General features: G+C 40.4%; 1 protein-coding gene across 17 annotated transcripts in view; it reads left to right on the forward strand.

Moving 5' to 3' along the window:
• The window catches only part of DMD (dystrophin), a 1,148,686-nt gene that overhangs the window by 1,120,811 nt on the left and 13,447 nt on the right, over positions 1-14,428 (forward strand). For 15 of the 17 annotated variants that reach the window (XM_071430345.1, XM_071430341.1, XM_071430338.1 and 12 more), the window contains 3 exons: positions 5,282-5,525; positions 6,293-6,416; positions 10,354-10,446. In XM_071430345.1, the coding sequence (XP_071286446.1) occupies positions 5,282-5,525; positions 6,293-6,416; positions 10,354-10,446 (461 nt within the window). The remainder of the gene's footprint in view (positions 1-5,281; positions 5,526-6,292; positions 6,417-10,353; positions 10,447-14,428) is intronic. The other 2 variants (XM_071430346.1, XM_071430344.1) reach the window with 1 other exon arrangement.

Raw genomic sequence — 14,428 nt, forward strand, 5'->3', positions numbered from 1 at the left:
GAGTCAGGGCATGCAGTCACTTCTCAGCAGCTCCCAGGAAAGCAGCCACAAGTGATGCCTCAAGTATCAAGTACCCAGAGGAAGCAGTGCTGTGATACTGGCACCTCATTGTCATTTCTCTTTTTCTTCTGCTCTCTATAGTTTCCTGCTTTTTAAAAAAAGCTCTTTTCTTTTTGCTCTGTCTCTCTTGAGCCATTGATTGAATTCTGACCTCCATTTGGGTTTCAGTTACAGTTTCTGGCCTCCCAAGTATTTCCATCTTGACTTGTTACTTAAATGAAAAAGACTCATTGCAATTGTAATTCTGAGGTTTTGCTTTTGGGCAGTTTAAAAGCTCTGTTGCCTATTTTAAATTCTTCTGAAATGCATTTTCTAACTTACAAACTAACCTGGCTGTGATGTGGTTCTGACTCAGGTTTTGTCAGTTCCAAGGACCTCTTGTTAGATATTCATTATTTATCTGCTAGCATTTTAAGACCTTGGTGCTTCTGTAGCTTGTAAGTATGACTTCCTTAAATAATGTATGGCTAAGATTTGACTGCTAAATAATTTATATTTCTTAAAATGTGAGCATTTTAGAGAATATCTTCAATGGCTGAAAATGTTTTATTTGAGTTTTAGGTCTTCAAGCTTGTCCTGAGTTTTACATCACATGGAATAATGTGATAAGACCATTTCTGAATTCAATAGACAAAAAGCAATCTTGCTATTGAAGGCATTATTACTGTATTGCAATATAAAAGAAAAATCCAATTACAAAATCCTCTCTAAAACTATTTCCTCACGAGTGAATGTATTTCAGAGAGAAAGACAAGTTTTTGTTGTCCATCTAAAGCAACACCTTACATAGGTTATGCAATAGGATAGGTAATACTGACTAGGATGTACTGTAGTGGCATTAAATAGAAAGCACATGGTTCTGCAGTAACAGAGTCAAAATTTTTGCAAAGAATTAAAATACCTTCCTGCTATTTTAATGAGTCAGGAAATTGGATGTTTCCTAATATTTTAGTTGAACTGAGGTCTTGTATGTAAGAGGGAGACATCTCTCATATTCTCTCCTCTTCCTCCCAGCTCTGAGCTGTCTGGTACAAGAACTAAGTAAATGAGATCTCCAGCCAGAGCTATTTGCCATTCCTTTGCTTTTCCTGACTTGCAGTGTGTGGAGTGCAGTGGGCTGTGTGCCACAGAGAAAGCAGTGACACCCTGAATCTCAAAGCTGCCCTGTGTCGGTGTTCCTCCAAACCTGAAGGCTGATGAATGGCCTCCTCACATAAGTTCCTTCTGTATAGTTGCCAAAAGCAAGAAAGTGATGCATTTCCAAACATGCTGTGGCTCCTCTTAGTATTTGTTTTGGCATTGAAGAAGGAGAACTGGATCTTCTGAGTGTGAAGCATCCTGAGTAAACACTGTCACTCTAGTGAGGGACAGGGTTCAGTTACCATCTTTGTCTGTTTCTTCAGACCACTGATTTTCTGTAGGGAGATGAGAAATAACATGAATTCACAAATTCTCAATTGCCTTTGAGAGGACTACTCAGCAAACAGAGTCCACTAGGATTTTTGTCACCAGGCAATTAATGCTGCCAGTGATAGATGTGAATCATAATTCATGCACTCTTTACTACTCAGCTCTGTACAGTTGCATAAATCAAGGTTGCACTGCCTGCTTCCTATGTTGCTTTTCTTCACAAATGCCTCAAAGTTTTGCAAGCATTTTAAATGGAATATATGGGGTTTTCTGAATATTCTCTTACTGCAGAAGGGTTCCTTTTCCCAGTGATGAGTACATGCAGCAGCATTCTTTGTTTGTTTGTTTGTTTGCTTGTTTGTGACAGCCAGATGTCAAAGTCACCCAGCCTGAGCTGTGCTGGAGGGAGGTGAGGATTCCATGTACTGCCCATGCTTGCTCAGTTGCATTCATTTAGAGAGGAGCATGTTTGTATCTCCCCTTCCTCTTATGTCCCATTTTATGGTGAAAGTGTCACAGAATGCCTCTCCTCAGGACCCTGAGGGCTGTGGGCAGTGCCTTGGGTGCCTGGCTTACAGCAGCAGTCCTTTCCACCACACAGCTTAAAGTTCTTCCAGAGGGAGGAATAAAGGCCGTTCGTTCTCTCAGGATATTCTTACAGCAGTTTTCAAATTCTTTCCTTCTTTTTTAATTTTCAGGTTTTTTCCATTATGTCAATACACCTGTTCATTGCTGTATGTTTACATCCCAGTTAGGATATTGTTGGTTGTGTGCACTGCACATCACTCTTATGGCTCTGAGGCTGTGATGAATCTCAGTTCTCTGGATGGAGGACTGTGTAGCTGGACTGAAACGGTGCAGCTGGAAAACTCAGTAATACAGGTACACTGGGAAAACACACACACATCCTTCAAAATCACATTCCTTTGTGCCAACAGAATTATAGTGTTTAATTACAGAACTCCCAAATCCAGACATACCTCTGGTTGGAAAATATGCAGTATCTTTCACATTATTTTTTTTCTGTAGGCTTTCAGAAAGATTTTTAATTGTTTTTTTATCAGATATGAAAGGATTTTTATCTGAATTACTCCCTGGTCCTTACTGCTATTTCAATACCATCATTACTGGAAGGACTTCTCTATATTGATACAGGTGATAATTGCAGATTTCTTTGTAGCAAGGTATCTGATTATGTTGTGAGTATGACCATGTGCATTTACCTAGCTTCCCTTAGGATGATGTTTTATCTTTTGCTTTACAGCACTTCCAGCTTTTGAGTCTGCTGTTCATAGAGTATTGCCTGCATTGTGCATCTGGGAAATTCCTCATGGGGTGCTGATAGCCCCTATCTATGGACATGGTGAAAAGCAGGCTTATTGATCATTCCTGTAGAAACTTCAGTCAGCAATAGCACCATGTGTAATGAACATGTTGTCATCTTCATTCCTATTCCCTTTTGTATTTTTATTAATTATTCACCAGTTTGTTCAGCTAGAAGTATCAGAAGTCATTAAGTCAGGCAGAAGACATAACTTACATGACAATATCTATTCCCAGTATAGATAGCCCTTTTTTTCTAGATAATTTTCATGAACTTGAAACTCTGTATTTCATTAAAACAAAAAAAAAAAAATTCATTGGAAAAAAAAAAAAAAACCTCTCTATAGTTATCCCTCTTTGTGTGGGTTTTAAAGAAATAAATCTTGAAATTTGGAACAGCCTGAAGTTAAAAATTATTAGCTCTTGCTTTTTAATAATTTAAAATTTCTGCAGAGGAGGGATCATGTAGGTCAGACATCCCTTAGAGATTGTGTTGTGGGCAGTGCAATGGTCCCAGGTGAGGACATGTCCATCATGCAGCTGCTGAGGAGCTCAGGGACCTTTGGGGAACAGTCAGTGGCTTGTCATTGTCCTTGGCATTGCTTTCTCACCCGTGTGAAATGATGTATCCTGCTTTAGTTCTCCTTCTGGTCACAATAATGTTCTTTTAGAAGTGCTTTTTTGGGAGGTTTCCTAGGTGCTGTTACACTTCCAGACCAAACTGTCAGAGTGTGTTGTGGTTTGCAGGCAGAACTGGAAAAAGGTGTCTGTTCTCACAACCTCAAATAAGAGCAAGTTTGAAAAAGTAAAATCTGGGTCACTGCTTGTGATGAGTAAGCAGTTACCAGAGCATTGAGCTGTTTTTCCCCCTCTGGGAACCTGTAAAAGAACATCATAGCAACAAAATCCCAGTGCAGTTTGCTAGGCTTCCCTTGCCTATGAAGTTTCTGCTACAAGTTACTATTTTTGTGGTTTTGGACTGTTACCTTTAACAAGGTTTCAGTTTCTTACATTCTGTGCTTTCCCTGCTTGGTAGATTTTTTTTTTTAATGTGGAATACTATAGATCATATTAATCTGTGGAATGTTTTACTGAAGCAAAACTGGAATTTTATGGAATAAAAGAACAAGCTTAGCAGTGCCATAAAGTTACAGTAGATAGTAGCACTATAGGCAGGACAAAGAAGGTGAAAATTATAGCCCCAAAAGCCAGTGCAGTTCAGGTTAACAGACCAGGTCACTCACTCTCATCTTCAGTTGATAATTTTAGCCCTAGGCTGGAAATGCATTTGCAGATCTGAAGAGAGGAGAGAGATGTGACCCGACTGACAGCCAGGTTCTGTGTTTTGCTCTGCCTTTTTGTGTGGCTGCTTCTCTGATGTTTGTCATCTGTAAAATAGATTGGCCAGCCAGGTGGCACCTGCTTTGGTTTAGTGTTTGTGAGGTGCTGTGATAACCGAGTCCTCCTTTAGCACTAATGACCCCTCAGGTGCAGCCATGTGTGGAAGGGAACATGGGAAGGATAAAGGGCAGGAAGCTGAGGGAGGGCTGAGCCCAGGACAGACCAACGCTGGCTTTGGGAGGGTGTCTGGAGCCTCCTGCATGAGGTGGGTGCCCTGGGAGGGAATCAGCTGTGAGTTCTGGTGATGCCAAGAGCCTTTAGGCAACTGTGGGAACCCAGAACATCCCTCTGGCTGTCCTGAGCAGCCAAGACCCCTGCCAGGGGGCTCAGAAGCCCTGGCACAAAGCTCAAAATGCCTGTGGTTTTGATTATGACCCATGGAGCAAATTACCAACCTTAGATGAAGATCAGCAAGCCACAACAGTTTAGGTAGAATAATAGTGAAGTTATCACCGGGTGAAAAAGTAGATTTTTGGGGTTTTTGGTATGGGGGTTCAGGAGGCAAGATGGAGGGATCTGAGCGTGTCCTGCCTTTCTCCCTCTTCTTCTTGGCCTCCATCTTCTGCTGTGATGTTGGCATTTTTACATTGGTTTAGAGTAGAAGCTCACTGTCTAACATAGGTGATAGGTATTGGAAAGTAATTGTAAACATTGTACACGTAGTTTTTAGTATAAAGACATAACACCGCCCCAGGGCAGGCAGAGTGCCTGGAACTGTCCTGCTGGATGGACCTCGGCAGGACAGGAGAAAATTTTTTATAGATAAAATACAATAAACAGCCTTGAGACCAAGAACTGAAGAGCTCTGACTCCTTCTTCAGGTGCCAGGCTGGGAAAAGAGACTTTCTATCGTTTGTCGGGGTCACTCTGACAAGCTAGAGATCCCAACAGCAACTTGAACCACAGATCCATCTAATACCAGATCCGTGCAGATCCACAAGGAGTGAGCCCATGAGTGTGTGGATTCAGGAGAGGGAAAGGCAGCTGGTGCAGTGAAAAGGGAGACACATCAAGCACACGAGAGGGAGCCCCTTGTCACTGCCCTGTGCAGGCCCATAAAGCTTCTTCCCCTTGTCCCTCCCGCCAGGAACCTGCAGGCAGAGTACGAGCGCCTGAAGCAGCAGCACGAGCACAAGGGCCTGTCCCCACTGCCGTCCCCCCCGGAGATGCTGCCCGTGTCCCCGCAGAGCCCGCGCGACGCCGAGCTCATTGCGGAGGCCAAGCTGCTCCGGCAGCACAAGGGCCGCCTGGAAGCCAGGATGCAGATCCTGGAGGATCACAACAAGCAGCTGGAATCGCAGCTGCACAGGCTGAGGCAGCTGCTGGAGCAGGTGAGTCCTCAGGCGTTTCTCCTGGGTCTCTGAAGATTTTCCAAACAGGGAATCAATCAGCATTATCAATAACGAGAACATACCAAGGAATCATGCCTGTAGAGGCGAGTCAGAGAAAAGCACAAAATTGTTTTACAGGCTGCAAGTGAGAATATGGAATTGGGTTTCACTGTTCTTATTTAGTCTTCTTCCTTGTTTTATTCAGAATTAAAATGCATTGGCTGCATGGATGAATTTACTTAAAAACAGGCTGAAAATTGTGTGTAGCCACATTTCTCTTCACAGAGAAAAGCAAGGCACAGTTGTTCCCAAGAATATTTCTGGTTTTTACATTCTCTGAACCTCAGAGAAAAGAAAACACAATTCTTATCTTATTTGCTGTGCCTGTGTTTGTGCAAAAGTGGCATGCAATATGGAGATTGTTTACCCAAAGTGATGGGGTTTTGTTTCCTTGGCCTATCAGGGCCAAGTGTGTGTGTGAGTCAGGACTGTCGGCTGACAGTCACGAGATTCTGTGCAGTTGTGCTTGGCAGATTCAGTTTAGATGTAAGGTAATATAGTGGAATATAATATAGAATAATATAGTATTATAAAGTAGTTAATTAGCCTTCTGATAAGATGGAGTCAGATGCATCATTCTCTCTCCCCTCGTTGGGGTTGCCTGGAATACTTATAATTGTGTGTATTCATAGAATAAATAAAAATTACAGAGATATAAAGTAGTGAGCTGTTATAGCAATGTCTTACTTTTTTTTCTTGACTTTCAGCCCCAGGCAGATGCCAAGGTGAATGGTACAACACTGTCATCTCCTTCTACCTCTTTGCAGAGGTCAGGCAGCAGTCAGCCAATGCTTCTCCGTGTAGTTGGCAGCCAGACTTCAGAAACCATGGGTAAGATAACGAAGCTCAGGTTGTCACAAAAAATAATTGTCCCATTTTCCAGAACAAAATCCTTAAAGACAGAAAACACTTTTCCGTTTAGTTCAAATGAAATGAAGTAGATATTTGCAATGATCTTCAACGTCATCTGGCTGTTTACACTTTGCATCTTCATTATGATTCAGGCTTTGCTTTTGGTCATGATGCACCCAGTAGCTTGGATACTTTGATATTAAATGCAAAGCTCAGCCAGTGCTTGACTTCTGAAAGCAATTGCTGCTGAAAAGCTGACTATTCTATTCAAACTGGCTTTCAGTTATGAAGCCTGACATGACTGATTTAAATGTACATAATATTAATTATGGCTAAGAGACTAAATGTATGATTAGTCATCCCCATGTTAAATGATGTGATCTTATTTTTAATATTTGTGGCTCAATCAGTAGGATGGAGCTGTCACTCACAGGCAGTGCTCATCTAGTGGCCTTTCTGAGTATCACATCAGATGTGATAATGAACATCTTAAGAGTTGTGGAGTGAGGTTAAATAATAATATTCTGTAGCTGGAGGTTGGAATTATTATTTTGGTGCTTTTAGTAACTGCCATGTGGCACTTTCCTAATTTCCTGTCTGTTACAAAATTAGTAAGTATTTATTACCAAGAGGCAAGGATTTTCTGCTAGCAAAAAAGCAATCAATCTTTTCAGCATCTTTAAGCAAATGCACTTATATTACTTCAACAAGAGGATGTTTCAAGTCTGATGATAATATTCAGCTTCATACAGAGAAATTTATTTTATGTATATTAGTCAGAGCTTTTCACTGCTATTAGTGAAAGTGTCAATGGCAGTAAGAAATGTAATGGGAGGGCACATTCTGCTGTGTCTAAAGTGCTGTTGTGGTGGGAAATGTAGCTTTTGGGGAGGCTTTTTCTTCCATTCCAAGTGTGAGCAATAATTTCAGTCTATGACAGTATCAAAGTGGATGGGTTCTGTACAATCTGCAATTAAAAATGTGAAATAAATAGTACCTTTAGGAATGCTGAAGTTGAAATCCTGGGGGTGAGAATACAATCACAGGTAACAGGAATTTATGGAAAGAGTAAAAATGGACCTTTCATTAATCATATTACCAGTGAGGAAATATTTTGTTATGTATGCCATACACAGAGTAGATAAAATATATTAGTAGTGGAGTAATTTGCATCAGCTTGCTGGAGAAATGTCATGAATTTCATCCCATAAAATACGTGAATTAAAATACAATTAAAAGAAAAGACAGGAAGACAGCCATCTTATTAGAAGTCTTATAGTTTTATATTTCATCCTTTAGTGGGACAAAATACAAAAATATACTTCTTTTCATTTGGCAATACAATATAAAATTATTTCCATTTACCCTGTGAGACTGGAATTAATTGATTAACACAGTAGAGTCATATAAGCTTGCTAAAACTTTTTAAAGCAAAATATTTAGACATAACTTGATTTTATTTGATTGGTTCAGTGGAGCCAATATGTGGGAGGACAGTGAGATGTTATCAGTGAGATCATGCTGAGACTCAGCAGAGCCACACTGTTGGCAGCAGGGAGTGGAGCTTATAAAAAGAATTACTAACCAGGCTAACAAGCCACAACTAATTCAGTTTGTGAAGTGTCCTTTCACACCAGAAAGCTTTGCTTGCCAGGCTCAGAGTTTTCTGAAGCACAGCTTAAAATACTCTTGAATTGTGAAGGGAACCAGAGTGGTGGTGTAAATAATGCTGCCATGCAGCAGCTGTGTGCCCAGGATTGAGGGATCCATAATTTTTGAGAAAATACTGAGGATCTCTAGGTGTCTCAGGCAATGAGGCAAGGTAGTGGGAGCTTTTGTGTGTTTTTCTCTTTAAAATTACACCTTAGCTGTTTTTGCATTTGAAAACCCACTGCACTTTTGTCTTTCTGCTTTGCTGAGGAGAGATTGCTGTGAAAGGTGTTTCAGCAGCAGTGTTTTGGTCAAAGCAGGGACCCACTCAAACCCTCATTTACAAATAGAACTTATTCCTTGTTAACTTGAAGTACACCTGGGCAAGCAGGAATATTCTGCTTTTCTCCTCGTGGAGTCCCAGTGGGAAAGTCCTTTTCCTTGGCCTTTCTCCCTCAGCAGCAGAGGAGGTTCTCTGAAGTGTATGAGGCAAGAGGCTCTTCTGGACTTTAATTTGTTCAGGTACCACCAGAATACTTGAGACTCACTTAGCTCTCTAAACCTTTTGTAGAAACACAAATGGGGAAGGCTCTTCTGGGTAAAGAGAGGAGACTGAGCTCTGAAGGTATCTTTACTTCTGTCAAGTTGCTTGGCTCATGTCTTATTTTCTCCTTTTACAAGAAAATGCTCAGAAAATATCATCCCAATAAGGAAAAAATTCAAAATAATGCATTTTAAATAAAAAATACAACATTTTTGAGGATGGGTAGTGCAGTTTATATCAGCACTTATGAGGACATTTGGTACCTGTCTTCAGTTCTTGGCCAGGACAGCAGAACCACTGCCCTTTATTTGAGATCTTTAGGGCCAGGAGGCTTTCTTCAGGCTGGTAAAATCCTCAGCTTGGGTAGAAGCAGTGAGATCTCACTCTGAGTTTTCACCTTGACATTCAGCAAAGGCTGCAAGGACATTGCTTTTGCTAAGCCACCTCTGTCAGTGCAATGCCTGATGTGAAAGTAACTCATGGTGTGAGTTGATTTGTGTGAGCCCAGCACCACTCAAAAGCTAAAGAAACTGCAAGCAGCCTCAGTGACTATTTTTAGACCATTAATGGAATAAAAGAAGCTGATACAAAGACCATCATTTATATGAATTAAGTGCTTCTTGCAGACACTCTATCCCACTTCTTGTGCTGGAGTGGGAGGAATCACTCTTGGTCAGAAATATATCTTGTTAAACTCCCAGCTTAAATATAGGCAGCCCTGAAATGCTCCTTTCATCCCTTTTTCTAGGTTTTTCACTGGCATGAAGCACCTCAATGTTTAAAGAATGTAAATGTTAACAGAAAATCAGACAGTTTCCTACTCAAATAGGGCATGACATGTTAGAATAAAGGGTCATTAAATCATTTTCAAAAGAAATGTGTAACTCAGTTATTACAGTAGGCAAAATTGCTTTTGTGTTTTAATAGAGATAAAAGACATCTAGTAAAAAAGGAGAGTCTTACTTAAAGTATATATTCTAGGTTTTTCTTTTTCAAGATGCTTTATTTATATTGGAGGCCAGGATCTGCATTAAAAACAACATATGGATTTCAGCTATATGAAACCATGAGCAAAAAAAAACCCAGTAAAAATAAAATGTATTGAATTTCCCATTAAGCTGCTGCCCTGTAATCAGGTTATAGAAATTATTCAGTGGGAGAAATGTATTTTGCTTTATTAAACTGCTGCTAAACCCTTTTACAGTACAATTGAGTGTTCTTGGAGCGCCAATCTGATGCAATTAAACTGTCAGAAATATTAATACTGATGCAGATGAGAATCTGGGTTTCTACTGATTTGCACAGCTAGGCAAGGCAGTGCCAACATGAACCCAGCACTATTAGAAAGCTGCTCAACAGCAGCACTCACAACAGCAATTTCTTTTTCCATTAATAGAATAAGAGAAGCTGAAAGGACCAGTGTCATTTTGGAACTAGATGTTCCTAGCAGACATTTTACCCTACTTCTTCTACCAGAGTCAATTTCTTAAATCCCTTTTTATGAATTAAAATTGTGTTAATTGTCTCAAATTCCTCCTTTAGTTTCCCTTAGAGCCTTATAAAGAAAGAGAACAGTAACAGTCAACAAAATTCACCTTTGAAAATTTTATTTTACACTAAGCAGAGCATGTGCCTGAGTGAACACCTTAGCTTTGAGGAGGACTTGGGCAATACCAACTGTTAGCACAGGCTCTCATGCAGTGGTGTGGGTTTGCTTTGCAGGTGAGGATGAGCTGCTCAGCCCTCCCCAGGACACAAGCACAGGTTTGGAGGAAGTGATGGAGCAGCTCAACAACTCCTTCCCCAGCTCCAGAGGTGAGCGCTGCTGCCTGTGGCAGATGAGAGGGAAGAATATAAAAGTGTTTTCTGTTCCTTGATGCTTTCAGGGGGTTGTGTTTTGGTATCAGGCTTTTTGCTGCTCTTTGTTTTCATTTCAACAATAGCTGTAGGGAAACCTGTCTTGTTTAGAGTGGAGGAGCAGCCTGTTCCTCCTTACCTTAAGCTACCTCCACAGGTAGCCCTTGCTAGATATGAGGATGAGACAATGTCTTTGTGAGATTATTTCTTCCCCAAGCATTTTCTTTGCTTCCTTTTTGCCATGTTCCTTTTTTCACAGCTTTCCTTCTTTTTGGCTGGTCCCCTTGATGATTTATTTTTTAATACGTGTCGTAGCACATTTTCCTTCTGTCCTTATCCTTCTCCAAGACTGTGGTTTGTAACAGAGTTCTAAGTCAAAATTCTCAACCATGTAGCCCTCAGGTCCAGAGGCAAGGAGGGAAAACAAGTGGGGTGCTTGTTTGTGCAGCATAGGCTGCACTTGTTCATACAGCCACAGCCTTTCTTCCAGTGTTTCCATTTCTCTCATTCCTGTTGTTTGCTAAAAATAGGCATTTGTATAACCAGAATTTATTTGTCCAACCTTTTTTTCATTTAAGCTCTTTTCTGAGCCCAGAAGAAAAGAAAAGAATTATTTTCTTTTTGCTGCCAAGAAAAATGGCTGAGATTCCAAGCAGGAGATGAGAAGTTTGGGATATTGGTTGTTGCTGTGAAAAGAGGCTCAGCCACTTGGCCAGAGAAAGCCCTAATATTGCCAGCCTGATAAGTGGATTTCAGGGGGCATAGACTTCCTGCAGGGAAACTTGCACAAGTTTCACACATCACCCAGGGGTTCTTCTTTAGGAGATAAATGCTTTAACCATTGTACTAAGCTTTCAGTGGAGTCAGGTTTTCTCCATCCTTTGCTTTCAAAGTTCAGCTCTCACCAGAAACCATCTGTGAGCAGTGGGATAAAAGTCAATATAAATTATAAGATCTCATAATATAGATCAAAAGATGGAATCATTTAGAAGGAGATCATTGAATAAGGTCTAATACAATGAATTGTCAGCTGCACTCAGCTCCACCTCAACATTATGTAAAGAAGTCTTATGTCCAGCCCTTGTTTTGCCTAGAAAATTGCTATGAGAAACAGCTGATGAAAAGTCTTCCTGATAATGCTATGTAGATTAAAATGGACTTATTTTTAAAGTTGCTGTGTGCAGAAGGTTACAAGAGACAGTGTTTTCTCATTAGTGACCATCATTAGTGTAAATGTGTTGTTCATAAATCTTGCATAGTCACATGTAGGTATCCCATGTGTACAAATATTCACCAAATGTGATATCTAATTTGTATTCATAGGTCATGACACTGGCAGTGTTTCTTTTTAAAAACAAGCTTAATTTTCAGTGAAATAGGAGCAATTTATGAAACTAAATTTAATGAGATATTTGAAATAGAGTGGTTCATTTGTGTCTAGAATAAATAGGTAGAGGTCAGTCTGTTAGACATCACCTTCTGCTCACTGAGAATAGAAAATGTTTCTTTATCTTATTAGTGAAAAATACAAAGCTTCCTGCAATAAACTCAGAATATAAAATCTAGTCGGAAAAACAGTGAAATTGATAAGGTCAGATAAAATTTTAATTTTGTAAATTAAGCTGTAGCTTCAGATTTTCATTTTTAGGATGCAAAATGGGGTCATTTAGCTAGAGAGAAAGAATCTATTCCCTTATTTTGTTTCTTCATTCAGTAACTGTCTTGAAAACATAGTAGATGATAACAAGCATCCACAAAAGGCATTGCAGCTTATGTTGTTCCCTGTGTGACTAGCAGCCATGGAGGGCAGTAGTACTCTCTAGCTGGATGGAGGGCTGTGAGTGAGGAGGGGGCACAGCCTTTGATGTGAGACCCCCCAGCCAAGCCATGAGAGGAGCTCCTGGTGCAGCAGCAGGAGCAGGCACAGCCCAGCAGAGCCAGGCTTCCCACAGGACTTGGCTTTTAGTCTTGGCCCAGGCACTGCTAGGCTGAGCCAAATCTGCCTCTTCCCCTCCCTTGGGCTACACAGAAAGATTAGTCCAGCTGGGAGAGAAACTTGTTCAGTTTTTTGGGAATTGTACCAGGTTTTGGCTAAAAAGATTAGGACTTCAATTATGTTTCTGTGTTCTGCATATATCTTTTGATGTATTTGCATGAATGCCAGGTTAGTGTAATTCCTTTAGGCTGAGGTATAAAGAATGGTCAGGCTTTCTGTAAGAAATAGTTTGTCCTAAAGCCAGTGCAAATGAATTTCCATTCATTAGTTGATGGAGGCTGCTGAGAGCTCATGTAAACTTCTGTTATTGAAGTTTTTTTCTATTGCCAGTTTAATAATTCAGTTATATTCATCTGATACCTTCATACACAAAGTTTACATCCAACATCTGATGTGCTGCAGCCTCATGGAGACTTTCAGTGTCACATGGAAGATGCTGTGGTCAGTCAGATTCCACAGGCATCAGGCATCTCTGATTTAAAATTTTCAAGACTGCAGGAAGAAAAGGAAGGAGAGTTGATTGGTCTCAGCAAACTCCTGAATCAGGGACCTTTTTGCTGTTGAGAGGTGTAATCTGTATCTCAGATTTCTAATCTTTAACAGAACATCAAAGTGCAGTTGCAGAAGAGTGGAAGCAGTTTGGCAGAGCAGCCTGGGGAGACAGCATAATGTTCAGGACTCAGGCAAGGTGCAAGTGAAATTTTGTTCCTTTCCAGTACAAGTTGCATTGAATCTCAGGTTACAGGTGAGAATGCCTACCTCAAGTAGATGTTCAGGAACAGAAGAATAAACCTAAACAAGCAATAGAACATATCTATAAACAGTACTTTTGGTTATATTGATTCTTATTAAGTAGAATTCAAAAATTGTCAGAGACCAGAAATGCAGTTATCCCAGTCTGCCATTCAGAAATAGATTGTGATAGAGGAGCTGAGGGAGCTGGGGTTGTTTATCCTGGAGAAAAGGAGGCTTAGGGAAGACCTTATCTCTCTGCAAGTACCTGAAAGGGGGTTGAAGCAAGGTGAGGATTGGTCTGTTCTCCCAAGTATCAAGCAGTAGGACAAGGTGAAATGGCCTTAACTTGTGCCAGGAGAGATTTAAATTGGATATTAGGGAAAATTTCTTCAGGAAAAGGGTTGTCAAGCATTGGAACAGGCTGCCCAGGGAAGTGTTGGATCAACAGCCATGGATGTATTTAAAGGGCTTGTAGATGTAGTACCTGAGGACTTGGTTTGGTGAGGGGCTCAGGAATGCTGGGTTAACAGTTCCACTCAATGGTCTTAAAAATCCTTTCCAACCTTAATGATTTTATGAAAAAAATGTTTTCTTTGTGGCCTGAACAATAAGTGTGTTAAATTTCAAGCCAAATATCAGCATGTCACAGCAGAGGGAGTGGCAGGCCTTTGGAATCAGGGACATAATTCTGGGTGTCCTGTTGCTATTAGAATAACAACAACCTGGAGGAGTTCAGAACAATATGACAAAAGCAAACAGGATTTTGAAGGCTTTGATGGTGAGAAAAGTTCAGAGCTGAACAAGCAGTGAAGAGAGAAAAGGACTGAATTTCTGTGCTTGGGTGCACAGAGGTGTAGTTGAGCATCACAGACATATTTAGCCTAAATATTGTCAAAAGCACCTGGAGAGTAAGACTTGCTCAGATTGGGAAATAGTTTACTAAAGCAAATAGTGGCTCTTATTTTGGAATTCTGAAACAAGGCAATAAAAATCCATAGTAGTTGTCACTCACCTGGAGATAGATTCCTTAAGATTATATTTTTCAAGCTTTTGCTGCACAAAGTTGTGTTTAAAAGGGCATCAAGTCTTCATGACATCATTTTAAATGTATTTTAGAGAAACAAGTGCAAAACAGATTGTGTCATGGACCTGTACAAGCAGACCTCAGATGCAACAACTTAGGTACCTTACACCTTTTATAGGGTTTTT

The sequence above is a fragment of the Agelaius tricolor genome, unplaced genomic scaffold, assembly GCF_023055355.1.
Source record: "Agelaius tricolor isolate 1412-34295 unplaced genomic scaffold, bAgeTri1.0.p SCAF_7, whole genome shotgun sequence".
NCBI classification, from domain to species: Eukaryota; Metazoa; Chordata; class Aves; order Passeriformes; family Icteridae; genus Agelaius; species Agelaius tricolor.